Raw genomic sequence first — 14,542 nt, 5'->3', positions numbered from 1 at the left:
CAATTTGCCTTGGGACACTATTTCAGTAGACTAATAGGTCTTATTGTTATGACACTTGTCGTGATAGTCAGCTACAGTTTTCTAGTTCTCATTTTCATCCTATTCCTCCTAATTATAAACAAGTTGGACCATTTCCAGCCCCAAAAATCAGTATGCTCTTCTTTTAGTCCTTAAGTACATAGAATATATATAAAAATGGCAGAAATCTTTTAATATAACCTGAGATCAAAGTGTGATGCCATTTTAAAGACTAAGAAACATCCCTATCATAGTTAATTTTTCCCCGGTGTTAACTCATATTCAGACATCAGTTGTCAAAGTGGAACCTTCATGTGTTGTTTGTAATAGGTCTTTGCATCTGCTTGATTTTGTTTTGTTTTTTTCTTTGTTTTTGTCATCTGGTTTTCTCTCTACACTTCTCTCTCTCTCCTGTATAAACCTTGTTATTTATGTTCCTCAGTAGAATCATAGAATTGTTGAAATGTTTACAGTATTTTCCTTGTGTTTTCAACATTGTCTTCTTTCTGTTACTGCATCACCTTCTCAGGGGATTGTTTTGGTAAGAAATTGCCTAATTATATGTTGTTGGGGGTGTACCGATACAGCTTCCTCACAAGCATGGATGCTTTTTCACTTCTGTGCAGTTTCTTTGGTACTGTTGAATAGCATATATAATTCCAGTACTTTTTCCTGCTATAAACTCAAAAGTCTTACCATTAAGTTTTCATCATCTCATGGGATTTATAGTACCATATGCTGAAAAGTATTGGATCACCCCACTTCTGCCCCAGGCAGCGTGTGGGATGCTTCAAGAATTTGTAGAATTTTGTCAGGTTACTGCACAATTACATTGACCCTGTTTTGATGATCCAATAATGTGATTATAAGCAAGTCTACCATGCCTCTCAGCTTGTGGCCCTATACAGTAAAGAAAAACTGGCACCAGAATTTTGAGTACTCCACTTGGACTAAAAAATTAGGTATCTTGAAAATGCTCACAGTTTGTGATATGTTTTTATACTTACCTTTGTAAAACTGATGCCCAAGTTGATATTCCCTTTGGTGTTTCATTTATTTTCTCAGATCTTCTCCCTTTAACCTTCTCAGTTCCAGTCCTTGGCATAAATTCTTTCAGCTCAATAAATCAAAACTGTTATAGATAAGAACACCACCTCCCAAACTATAGTATCTGTTTCTCCCTCTTTACCTTCATCCTCTAATTCACCCCACACTTTGACCTGCATTTCATGAATCTATCATTTATTTACATTTCCATCAGATGCTACACTTACTACTTCTCTGCAGAAAAGCTTACTCATATTCATTTCCTCTCACCTAAATTGTTGTAACTCGTGCTTCCTTTTCCCTTGGGTCCTAAAGTTGCAACCCTTCAGACCTCAGTTTGTCCAAAAAGTGACTCATCTCTTTCACTCTGTTTACCCAAAAGCAGAAACACAGCACAATTGCTTGCATTCCCAGAAATCTTCACTGGCTTCTCCATTTCTAAATCAGCACAAAATTCTTTGTCTTAGTTTTTCAAACCCTTTCCCCCAGTCCCTAATCCATTTTTTTCTGATCCTTAGCCTGTTTTTGAAGCTTCCTTGGTTCTCCTCTTCCTTTTTTCCCCCACAACAGTCACTGTAACTTCACCATCTGGAGCAGAACTTGATTTGCTCTGTCTCTATGCAAATCGTATCTTAAGATCCATCTTTCTTCCTTGTTCTGAAACTCTTAACCTTCTTTGTATAATATATTATCCCACTCTTCTTTTGCTCAATCATTCTCCCTGAAACTTGGCCATTTTCCCTCCTCACCTCTGTCCTATTACATCTATAGATGTTGCCTCTGGCATACTTTAATTTACTTTTGAGTTGACTAGAATAATATATGCTGTCATTAATGATACTTTTGTTTGAGCAATACTGCATAAAATTGTAGTTAAGTGTTTTATACAGTACTATAAATAGAGGTGAGATGTATGTAAATACCATAATTACATTAAAAGACTCCAGTAGATACATTAAAATGAGAGATGAGGTAGTTTTGGTTTCGTATGGATAGAAACTTTAATTTTTCAAAGTAACCAAAGCGTGTTCTGCTAAATAAACCAAAGGGATTTCTTCTTCCTATATCTTAATGCAGAACTCCTCCCTGACTTCCCCGAAATCATAGTTAAGAAAAAGTATTTTGCAAATAAATATACACAAAACCATCAACTTAGTTGATTGTTTTGGGAGAAGTGCTGCTAAAATTCCATTTAATAATGGGTAAGACTTTTAAAATTCTTTTAACTCTCTTCCACAAGTGAATTATGTTCTTGCTTCTTATACAGAAGCATGACCTGGTGACTAGATATTTTTTTTTCTTTGATGAGTGGCCAAATGCTTACAGTTTGTGCTTTGGGCTGCAATTTTGTTAGGGCTGCACCTCTTTCTAGCTTGATGCACCACTCTGCCTAATGCTAGTCACCCTTTATAGTTCTTCTTGTGCTTGGGCCTCTCCTTTACATTCTTCCCCAGTTGATTTGAGTTGCTGCAACCTGAATCAAGAGAAGCAGGGTGTGCAAACCAGGTACAAATACACTGCTACCTCGATATAATGCTGACCTCGGGAGCCAAAAAATCTTATTGCATTATAGGTGAAACCGCGTTATAGCGAACTTGCTTTGATCCACCGGAGTGCGCAGCCCCGCCCCCCCGGAGGGCTGCTTTACCGCATTATATCCAAATTCATGTTGTATCGGGTCGTGTTATATCGAGGTAGGAGTGTATCAGCAATTGATCATCTTGGAAATGAGAACTTTCCCTTTTTATGATCCTGTAACAGGCCCCAGGTTCCCCGTGGATCTTGCACTTACTTATTGAGAGCCCAATTTGCAGGATTAAACAGGTCTAGCAGTTTCTCTGCTGGACCTCAGGTGCTGCTTCATTCAGCTCTTGTATACTTCATCATGTAAAACTCTGGAGCATTTCTGACTGGGGAAGAACCAGAGAACAGGAAATATGAAAGCAGTAGCATCCAGGTCCCTTAGAAAAGCTGCTGGATTCAGAGATGTGTTCCTCAGTGCCCCTGTATAGGAGGAAGACAAAGGCTGTTTGCTTCATATTGCAGAGAGAGCAGAGGTCCTTTGGAGATCACAGCATAATCTTAGTTAGGCAACCATATTTTTTATTAGGGCCGTCAATTAATCGCAGTTAACTCACACGATTAACTCAAAATTAATCACAGTTTTAATCACACTATTAAAAATAGAATGCCAATTTAAATTTATTAAATATTTTGTATGTTTTTCTACATTTTCATATATATTGTATTCTGTGTTGTAATTGAAATCAAAGTGTCTATTTTATTACAAATATTTGCACTGCAAAAATGATAAAAGAAATAGTATTTTTCAGTTCACCTCATACAAGTACTGTAGTGCAATCTGTTGTGAAGTGGAACTTACAAATGTAGATTTGTTTGTTTGTTACATAACTGCACTCAAAAACATCAGCATGGACGCAAGTTCCCTGGAATGATGATTGAAGCATGAAGGGACATATGAATCTTTAGCGCATCTGGCACGTAAATATCTTGTGATGCTGGCTACAACAGTGCCATACAAGCGCCTGTTCTCGCTTTCAGGTGACATTGTAACAAGAAGAGGGCAGCATTATCTCCTAAAAATGTAAACAGACTTGTTTGTCTGAGCAATTGGCTGAAGAAGAAGTAGAGCCTAGAAAGTCCACTCAGTCCTAAAGTTTTACATTAAGGTGATAAGTAACCGTCAAAAACAAATTGTGTCAAACCAACCTGATAGCTTTCTTTGACAGGGTAATAAGCCTTGTGGATGGGGACATGGGGGCCGGGGGGAGGAAGATGTAGATGTGGTAAATCTTTAGTAAATCTTTTGCTACTGTCTCGCATAACCTTCTCATTAACAAAATAGGGAAATGCAACCTAGATGGAGCTACTATAAGGTGGGTGCAAAACTGTTTGGAAAACCATTCCCAGCAAGTAGTTATAAGTGATTCACAGTCATGCTGGAAGGGCATAACGAGTTCTGAGTCGATCTGTTCAATATCTTCATCAGTGATTTAGATAATGGCGTATAGATTACACTTACAAAGTTTGCGGAAGATACCAAGCTGGGCGGGGTTACAAGTGCTTTGGAGGATAGGATTAAAATTAAAAATGATCATGACAAACTGGAGACATGATCTGAAATAAATAAGATGAAATTTAATAAGGACAAATGCAAAGTACTCCGTTTGGGAAGGAACAATCAGTTGCACACATACAGAATGGGAAATGACTGCCTAGGAAGGGATCTGGAGTTCATAGTGGACCACAAGCTAAATGAGTCAACAGTGTAACGCTGTTGCAAAAAAAGCGAGTTTTCAAGTATGTAAAAGGTTGTTACGAGGAGGAGGAAGAAAAATTGTTTCTCTTAACCTCTGAGGATAAGACAAGAAGCAGTGGGCTTAAATTGCAGCAAGGGAGGTTTAGGTTGGACATTGAGAAAAACCACCTAACTATCAGGGTGGTTAAGTACTGGAATAAATTTCCTGGGGAGACTGTGGAATCTCCATCATTGAAGCGTTTTAAGAGCAGGTTAGACAAACACCTGTCAGGAATGGTCTGCTATGAGTGCAGGGGACTGGACTAGATAGATGACCTCTTGAGGTCCCCTACAGTTCTATGATTCTATGATTATTTTATTTTTAAATGCAGGATTTTTTGTACCTTACATTTGTAAGTTCAACTTTCATGCTAAGAGGTTTCACTACGGTACTTAGATTAGATTAATTGAAAAATACTATTTTGCTTGTTTTTATACAGTGCAAATACTTATAATAAAAAATAAACATAAAGTGAGCACTGTACACTTTGTATTCTGTGTTATGACTGAAATGAATATATTTGAAAATGTAGAAAACATCAAAAATATTTAAATGGTATTCTATTATTGTTTAACAGTGCGATTAATCACGATTAATATTTTTAATCGCTTGACAGCCCTAATTTTTATAATAAAAAAGATTAAAACATTTGGCCATGACTAGTAAAGGCATAGGCAGCTGCATTGTTCAGATGAAGTGCGTAGGTTCACCCATATGGAAATTTCTACTCCAATGTTTTATGCTGTGCTGAGCAACACTTTCACCATCCCACTAGTTATGCTGTAAATCGGCATGAATGCCTTAGCCTACAATGTATATTCACCTAGTCTCTCTTTATATATCACCAAGCTAGTATGTCAGATACTATATGTAAGTACTTATGTATTGGGTAATTTTATAAGGTATTTTACATTGTAGCTTGTTTGGAGCTATCGTGCTTTTACCTCCAAACATTTCTTTGCACTAAGTCACACCCTAATACTTTTACTCTTGTGCAGAATATTTTGGTAAGGTTCAAAAGCAATCAATTAAGAAATGGAGTTAAATTAAACCAAAAGGACAGATTTATTCTGTGTTGAGATCACAAGGATTTTTTTTTTCTGTAATGTACTGTGTTTTAATCTGTTTGATCTTGTGTTGTACATCAGATTGTTGTTAACTGTCTCTAAGTCATAGCTTCCTTCTTGTTTTACATCATTGCACCTACAGAGGAGAAATTATTTTTACTTTTGCCGGGGCTAAATGTAGGTAATTTTTAAAACTATTTTACAGTGATGGCAGTGTAAGCCAGTCACAGGATGACAGTATTGTTGGAACAAGGCAGTGCAGACACAGTTTGGCCATAATGCCTATCCCTGGATCACTCTCATCAAGTAGTCCTGATCTGTTGCAGCCTACAACCAGCATGCTGGATTTTACTAATCCTTCAGGTAAAATAATACATCTCTCTATGTTGTATATGTGTAATGAACTCTGCAACTCACCGGAGCACTCAGTCTGAGAAAATATTAGTTGATGTTGCAAGTCTATTTACAAATCAGTATACAGGGATTCTGAATATTTACATATTTTAGTGAAACATAATTTACAAAACTACATTTTTATTTACTGGTTCCTAGCATTTATATAGTGTTTACAATGACATTGCCACAGTGAATAAAGGCTCCACAGTGTTAGTTTACTTTTAAGCTTTATTTGCAACTTTTACTGAATGTACCAATTTTGGGGGAAACAATACCTTCTACTAGCACTAAACCTGTTAGCTGTACTCACCTGTTCATGCCATGGCCCTGTGAGGTCCCAAACTGGAGACAGACCAAAAAAAAAAAAAAACAAAACCCCAAAGAGCCTCACCTCTTAAGCCTTCATGCCAGGTCTCCTTTGCCGTAACTTGAGAGCTCGTTCTTTTCTCCAGGCAAAGGCAGAACCTGGCATCTCAAGTGCCCTCCATTTAGAGAGCTCTACCATTATTTTAATGAGAGTGGCTTGGCCTTGTCTGCTCCCTCACCACTTCTTTACCATCTCCTCCCAACGCCTGTGCCCTTCCGACCGTAGCTTCTGTTCATGTGCAGTCCATGAAAAAACACTCCAAAAGCATATCGGGTAAGGGTAGGACCTGTATGGTGCCGAGCTAATGCAATTGGTCCCACACCTTGATGAGCATTTCATTCATTCAAATATATTTTTGAAAAACAAAAATAAAACTTTTTAGTTTAATTACCTATGCCTCTCTGTTGCTGCTGCTATAGGAATGGAGTGGCTGCAGGAGGCAAATGTTGATCATATGCAGCTGCTGTTAAACATGTCAATCCAGAATCATGTGTTTCCTTATTCTGTATGTAATTCTAAGCATAATTATACATTCATTAAACTGCCTTTTGTCTAAGATTTTATAAATGTAACTTAACTTTATCTTCATAACTTCATAACTTCTCTTGTAAAATAGATGTGCACATCTTATGTATACATAAATATCCATGACAAATCACTTCCCTTCTTGCTGCAAATTCATTGTTTTTCTACATGTAAAAAACACACTTTTCTAAAAATCTTGATTTAATGTTGATGTAGGATTTTCCATAGTCATTAGCTGTGGCCAGTTAATCTTTCTTAACCAGTATTCAGTTTAATAGTATGCCTGTGCAAAGTCATTTTTGAATGTAAGGAAGTATAAAATAGCTTTTTGGCAGATCAGCATATTACATTCATTTGACTATTGATGATTATTGTAATCTGTAGATTTTATGTTTACATAAATGGATTTATTTTTGTTTTTGCTGCCTGCAGCTGTTGGTTTTTACTGTAAGTATCCTGAGTTCTGGCAACCTTATCTTCTTTGTATTGCATGTCTTTTATGTGGAAATGAACATAATTTTAAATTGCCAATATTTGTTTATAATTTTTTATTTGCATCATAAACTTTAGGATTAGGATTATTGTTTTTGTTTATTGGACAATTGCATGCCCTATAACCCATTTTTAACTAAACCAACTATTTATTTTGTGGGGGAGGTGGTGTGGATTAGTGGGTAAAGCACTGAACTGAGACTCAAGAGACATGGATTCTATTTCACTAGCCTACCGGGTGACCTTGGGCAAGTCACTTTCCCACACCGTGCCTCGGTTTCCTCATCTGTAAAATGGGAATAATGCAACTGACCTCCTCTGTAAAGCACTTAAAGATCTACTGATGAAAAGTGCTATATAAGGGCTATCTGGTGGTGGTATGTTTGTTTTTTTGTAAAATCTTTTTGCTTGCCAACTTGAATGTCCACTGTTTTTTCCCTGCAAATTGAATCATGAATGGGAAAATAGATTTTTTAAAATACTATTTACATTTAAATAAAAACAAACAGAAAAATCAGCAACAGCACCCAAACCAAAGTAATTGGTAAAGGTATGTCTCTCTTTGTGACTGGTAAAATAAAGTAATAAAAAATTTTAAAATGTGCTTTCCTATTTATAAGTTCTAGCGCATGTATTTTGTAGATTTTAACAGATATATCAAAATAAGTTTCTTGGTAAATTTTCAAAATTGCATTAAAATTGTTTGCTTTAAACATTGACTTTGTAGGTATTTTTACATCAAATACTGTTCGTAAGAATCAGACATAATGCTTGTTTATTCAGTACAGCCAGATTGTTTTGTAAGGTTTCATTACTTCTCTGAGGGTTATCGATAGATGGCCCTTTGTTGGTTTCTGATTCTTCTTATCAATGTACACACTTTTTCCATAATAAAATATTTACCCTGTTTGTTCTCAGCTTTTCCACTTCAAATTAATACTTACATACAAATTATTTTTACTTTTATCTAACAGTTCTTTCTAAGTACCCTCCCCCACCTATATGGGAGATCTAAACTTTAGTTGTCCACCATTCATCAATATGACTGTGGCGTACAGATAGATAGACCCATAGTGAAAAAGTTGGTAGAATCACAGTTTTTGTTCACCAGGTTATTTAGGTCCGCATTTTCTCAATACCTTGTTTCGTCCCCTCTTCAACTCAGTTACAGCTGCTGCAAGGCTACTTTTTCTTCCAACTGGGAAAGGCTGCTGGTAGCAAATCATAAATTACTATTCTTTTTCCGTGGAAAAAGAGACTTCATCTTGAACAGACCCTTAGAATATGTGCTATGTATTCATGCTAAACTATTTATTTGACCTTGTATTTACCAGCGACATTCTGTGTAACTTTCCCAGACCTGAGGAAGAGCTCTGTGTTGCTGAAAAGCTTGTCTGTCTCACCATCAGAAGTTAGTTCAATAAAAGACATCATCTCACCCATCTTGTTTTTCTAGTATCCTGGTACTGACACAGCTGCAACAACACTGCATCCTGTGAAAGTAATTAACTTTTCTTAATTATGGAAAAAACAGGATGGATTTTTAGAAAAATGAGAACAAATATTGAGAATTTACTTTTTATCTAGACCTAGATGTTTTTCACCCCATCTGACAGATGAATACTTTATCCTTTCAAGGGAAGTATCAGTTTTGCATTTTAATGGTGTTTTTCTTTAAATTTAGATATTCCAGATCAAGTTATAAGAGTTTTCAAAGCAGATCAACAAAGCTGTTACATTATAATAAGCAAAGACACTACTGCAAAAGAAGTTGTGAGTCATGCAGTGCACGAATTCAACTTGATAGGAGCCCCAGAAACCTACTCTCTCTGTGAGGTGTCTGTTAGTCCTGAGGGAGTCATCAAACAGAGAAGGCTTCCAGATCAGTTCTCTAAATTAGCAGACAGAATCCAGCTCAATGGAAGGTAAAATTGTACTTCTTTTGTTTTGTTTGACTTTGTCTTTAAAAATGAAGCATTTTGAAAAATATATCAGAGAACAGTGTCTCCATTAAAACTGGAGAAGAAAGTCTAGAATTGTCTCCTATATTACTGAGAATTGCTTAAGATGTAAGCATTTATTTCAGTGTACACAAAAATTCTAACAGAATTGCTGCCCTAGGTTATGTGCAAATAAGATGAATTATTTTAAACTGTAATTATAGTGTTTCTGCTTGCTGTGCTTATTTGACCTGTCTGCTCTTTTCCTGCTTTTATGGCAGAAAAAAATATTTTATGCATCCACTCAGCATGTAATTATAATCTCAGGCTTTCTTGGAGTGGGGAAAGGAGATCATTTCCACCTGAAGTTGATGGGAACTTATTCCTCGCATTCTGGTACTTATGATCTCTGATGCTGTCCATCTGTAAAATTGTATACTTACACTGAATTCCAGTGCCATTAATCAGCATTAGAAGGAAGGCTTCCTACAGCTGCTAAGTATGTTTTGCTGGGAGGTGAGGGCTAAGGTTTTTCCTCCATAAATGCCAATAGCTCTCAGAACACTCTTGTCTAGTGTCTCAGGAGTTTGCAGGAGAGCTTTCCTGGCCACTGCAACTTTTTCAGAGCTCTCAAACTGAGTTTAAGTTTAAGTCATAAAAAACACTCTTACTGTGGATGTAGGAATGTGAGTTCCCCTACAAATATTTTTAGTCACTGGTATGGTTGTATCCATCACTCGAAAGGAGGAGAGGTTCATGACAAGTGGTAGTTGGATATCTAACTATTAGAAAAGTATAGTATCTGAGTAATACATGGCAGATAAAGTTTAATGTTCAAAAAGTTTGAAATAAGTTCAGTCACTAAACTCAATTCAGAAGGTCAGTGCAAGATATACAATGGTTTACATTAAAAAGGAATAATATATATACTCTCGTGATGTTTACCATGTTTGCCTTCTAATCAAAAGATGTGCTAACTTTCTTTTTCTAAAATGTAATATTACAGCTAGTTGATATTAACTTAAGATATGTGCATCAGTTTTTATGCAAATCATTGAGAGTTACACAAACATTAAGGGCTTTAGCACATTGCCTGATGATCTGATCCAGTCCAGAAGATGTGTTAGAAAGTAGAAAATTCTGTTCAATTCTCCTTACAAGGCAATAGAGAATTTATGAAGGGCAGTCATTTCTATATCTGTAAGTGATCTTCTTTGGAGCATGAAAGTGATTTTCTTACATGCTTTTTCATTTCCTGAGTACTGTGTGCTTCATGTACATGTTAATATATTATGCTAATTTTTCCATCAAAAATGGGAAAATACATTTACATCAAGATGTCAAATATTTCTCAGGATCCAGGGCCATTCAAAGTGTTAATTTACTGCTGCATTTGCAAATAGACAAGCTACTGACCTTTTACTGAAGGGCAAGGCTATTCTCTACACTGTTGCAGGCTAGTATATAGAAACTAGTGATTAGTGAAGAGGAAGAAAATATTAAAATGGCCTCATAGCATATTAAACTTTTTCACTTTAGTAATGACAGCGTTGTGCAGTGGGTAGAGTAAGAAGCTGAGAGTTGAAACTCACCTGAGTTCCATTCCCAAATTGCCTCTCACTATTAGGTGCTAGGCATGTCCATTATAGATAACCTCGCCAGTTGGTATGTCTGTCAAGTAGGGATAACGTTGAGGCATCAAGGGGTGATGTTAAATTTAATTGTATGTAAAGAACATTCAGAATGTCAGAGGAAAGCTGTTCTAAAGTTTTTATTATTATAATACAATTTACCTTTAGGTATTATCTGAAAAACAATATGGAAACAGAGACGTTATGCTCAGATGAGGATGCCCAGGAGCTGCTCAGAGAGAGTCAGATTTCTCTTCTTCAACTGAGCACCATTGAGGTGGCTACTCAGCTATCAATGAGGGATTTTGAATTATTTCGCAATATTGAGCCTACTGAATACATCGATGACCTCTATAAGATGGACTCCAAAACAGGAAATGCTCACCTGAAACAGTTTGAGGATGTCATTAACCAAGAGACATTCTGGGTTGCCACAGAAATTTTAACAGAGCCCAACCAGCTCAAAAGAATGAAGATTGTTAAGCATTTCATTAAAATTGCCCTACACTGTCGAGAATGCAAGAACTTCAATTCCATGTTTGCCGTTATAAGGTAAAGTACTATTGTTCTGGCAGATATTGATCATCTGAATTTTATATTTTTTACTCATATTAAATTAGAGCTGAATATGATTGTGGCATCAAATGCAATTTTAATAACTTCCATTGTAGGCAAGAAAAGAGAATATTTAGTCTGACAACAACTTGTGGGCGTACAGTATATTTTAAAACAAATTTTCAAGTTGCACAGCATACTAGTCTATACAAAAAGGTATAAATTCACTACATTTTTTTCCCCTCCCTTGCCCTCAGTTTTTTTAAGTATTTATACTGTGGTATTTGTCATTGCTCCTTTACTGTTATCTGTGTATTCTTTGCTGTCCATGAGGATAAGTAAAGGAGATAGAATGTTTGGACAAGCCGTGCTCTTGGTTTAGAAACCTTAGAAACCTGCTGAATATTGCTGCTGTTTTCATTGATTGCTCTGCTTCTCTGATTCCTGAGTACTTTGGGCTTTTGAGCATACTTCCTTTTCACTCATCATTACTTTCTCCCTGTGTATTTGAAAGAAACCAGAGATAAGGCAGTTACATAATTTTTTTCCCCTCATTCTTGTAGATTCTTCCCCAACCCATTCTCCAATCTGTCTCATCTTAGTCTGGCTAATTTAAATTTTCCTCCGTTCTCTAACCAGTCACTCAGCACCTTTTCTGTTCTCTCTACTTGATGTATTTGGGTTCTTCCTTTGCATTTTGGGACTAATTCTGATTTATACCATATGCAACTTCATTGATTTGAATAGTCTGAGCCAAACAAATGTCCTGTTCTCAATTGCTTAGACCCCATCATTTGTCAAAAAGACAATTCTTCACAATACATCTATCTGGACTAATTTTTCAGCCAATCAACACTAATACTATTTCTGAGAATTAGGATATTTGAAGTTTTTTCCACCCTTTAATTCCCTTAGCCTGATTTACAGAACATGTGTGATTCTGTTTTATTCGGGGCTATCCATTTGTGAAGCTAATCCTGAAGAGATCTCTACTGTGCATATAGATATGCAGAAATAGATACCCTCTTCGCCATTTCCTAATGCCTAGTTTCTCATGGGTAGGAACTACTCTACCTGACTATATTTTGTCTTCATCAGGCCCTCTAGGACTGAAGTCTTGTTTGAGAAATCAACCTTTGTTTTTATCCTTATTTCTAAGGAAACATGCCTTTTTTTGGCTGTGCCACAAGTAACTCATTTGCAATTTGGCATCCTGTGTCCAGATGATGCCTTCCTTCCCTTAGCGTAGTCCTTTCTGCATGTGTCTGGAGGGCACATTGTTATGACTGGTAGATTTTGTTTATAAGATTTATCAGATATGCAAATGATTTGGCAATAGTGTTTGGGGACAATTGTGCCGATTTTGTATTTATTTTAAAATTAACCAGTTTTGATGCTTTTTGAATCTCATATTTATACAACTGTGTATTTGGGTTAAACAAAATTTCTAACTTTTTTTTATTCCACTAATCACGACGATGGTGAATTACATAACTGCATGATATTAAAATGCACTTCCTTTTATCTTTGATATATAGAGCGGTAATCTTAGGCTGAGTTTCCAAATCATTTTGTTCTTTAAAAAAAAAAAAAACTTATTGTGGGTGACGTTATAAAGTAGTTACATTTTTCCAATAAAATGTAAATTTATCTTTTCATACAGAGATGTATGAGCTGTTTAAAGTTACTGAGACTGTAATTGCAGAAATTGTTTGCATGGCATCCCATAAATGTTATACTAAGGGTCATTATTGAAACTAAAATTGTCATGCATTTCCTAAGGTCCATATATATAGTCAAATATATGTCTTGCTACTTCAAACCATCCCAATAGTGGCTCACAACATTGCCCTTACTAGTTCTCTATAATAAGTACTCCTATAAAAACTAAATCCTCTCAAAAATTGCTTTAGCACAGGACACCATCCCTTATCAAGCTTTTCTTCCCTTATCTTTTGTATGTTATAAATCCTAAGAGCCAGCGTGAAACCATTCTGGTGCCTTCAGGAGTTTTTAGGATTCAGTGAGGGTCCTCCCTTATCTGCTTTTTTGGTGTGCGTTCAGTATATACATCATTTAATCTGCTTTTTTCTAAAGGATATAGATTGAGTTTCTGTAACCTTGTAAACTAAGACCTGTAAATCCCTGTATCATGTGGTATTCTTGCTTGTATATTTTCTATAATCTCCTTATAGGATGACCAGAATGATATAAATATTTTAAAGTAACTTCATTTGTGCCTTATTTTCCTGCTTAAATCATTTCCTATATTATATTTTAGAATGTATTGCAAAATGACAAATGTTTTCTACTCTTCTCTGTACTGATCTGCATAGAATACTTTCACTGTGGGAGTTTAACCTTTTTGGGTCAGGAATGTCTTTCAGTGTTTAATATTTGTGGGTACTACGAAAGACTAATAATAATATCCATGTTATGTTAAAAATACCCTTTTCTACAAGGGAGTGGCATTAAACCAGCAGATTAGACTAGTATGAGGATTGATGCAAGATTAGGCTTCATGATCATAACACTTTAATCTGACTGTAAATGTAAATTGATCTACTTTGTTCGATTTGTTTTTACTCTTTCAATCTGTATCTATATAGATACTGATTCTGTTTTAAGAAATTAATACATTTTACTGTATTATTAATACAGTAAAATGCCACTAGAAATATGTACTTTGTCTTAGGGCCAATTATTTTTTTTAATAAGAGTCGTCAAGCACCAGTACAACCCTGCTTTAAATAAAGTGTACTAAAATATACTGGATATTTATCAATGTATTTGTGCACTATTATTATTATATTATTACTGCAGATACTTCAATGTATACTAATTGAAAGGAATTCTGATTTCACCTGTATATAACATCAGATGCTGAAGTATTACTTGGAAGCCTTTTCATTAATAATCTGTGAATCCAAATGCCTTCTACAAGAAAGAGCATGTTAAATGATATTCTTTTCCCTTCTTATCCAGCACTGGAAGCATATGAGTGTCATAAAAATCCTCTAGGGATTGAGCTAATACAAAATTTCAAGTACGCTTCAAAATTAGTAGGTCAGAGATGAAATACTATTACCTGCTAATCACACTCTGTGCTGCCAAGTTAGGGTTAATGGCAAAAGAAATGGCAAAAGAAACACCTTACTTGTTTTCCTAAATGTAAATTCCTGGG

At 35.7% G+C, this 14,542-nt stretch overlaps 1 protein-coding gene across 8 annotated transcripts in view; it reads left to right on the top strand.

The window, feature by feature from the left end:
• The window catches only part of RAPGEF6 (Rap guanine nucleotide exchange factor 6), a 268,596-nt gene that overhangs the window by 205,477 nt on the left and 48,577 nt on the right, over nt 1-14,542 (top strand). For 5 of the 8 annotated variants that reach the window (XM_050962513.1, XM_050962511.1, XM_050962516.1 and 2 more), the window contains 4 exons: nt 5,658-5,815; nt 7,173-7,187; nt 8,917-9,157; nt 10,972-11,355. In XM_050962513.1, the coding sequence (XP_050818470.1) occupies nt 5,658-5,815; nt 7,173-7,187; nt 8,917-9,157; nt 10,972-11,355 (798 nt within the window). The remainder of the gene's footprint in view (nt 1-5,657; nt 5,816-7,172; nt 7,188-8,916; nt 9,158-10,971; nt 11,356-14,542) is intronic. The other 3 variants (XM_050962518.1, XM_050962515.1, XM_050962514.1) reach the window with 1 other exon arrangement.

The sequence above is a fragment of the Gopherus flavomarginatus genome, chromosome 7, assembly GCF_025201925.1.
Source record: "Gopherus flavomarginatus isolate rGopFla2 chromosome 7, rGopFla2.mat.asm, whole genome shotgun sequence".
In the NCBI taxonomy this organism is placed as follows: Eukaryota; Metazoa; Chordata; order Testudines; family Testudinidae; genus Gopherus; species Gopherus flavomarginatus.
The sequence above is the reverse complement of the archived record's forward strand: the minus strand, read 5'-3'. Positions and strand labels throughout refer to the sequence as shown.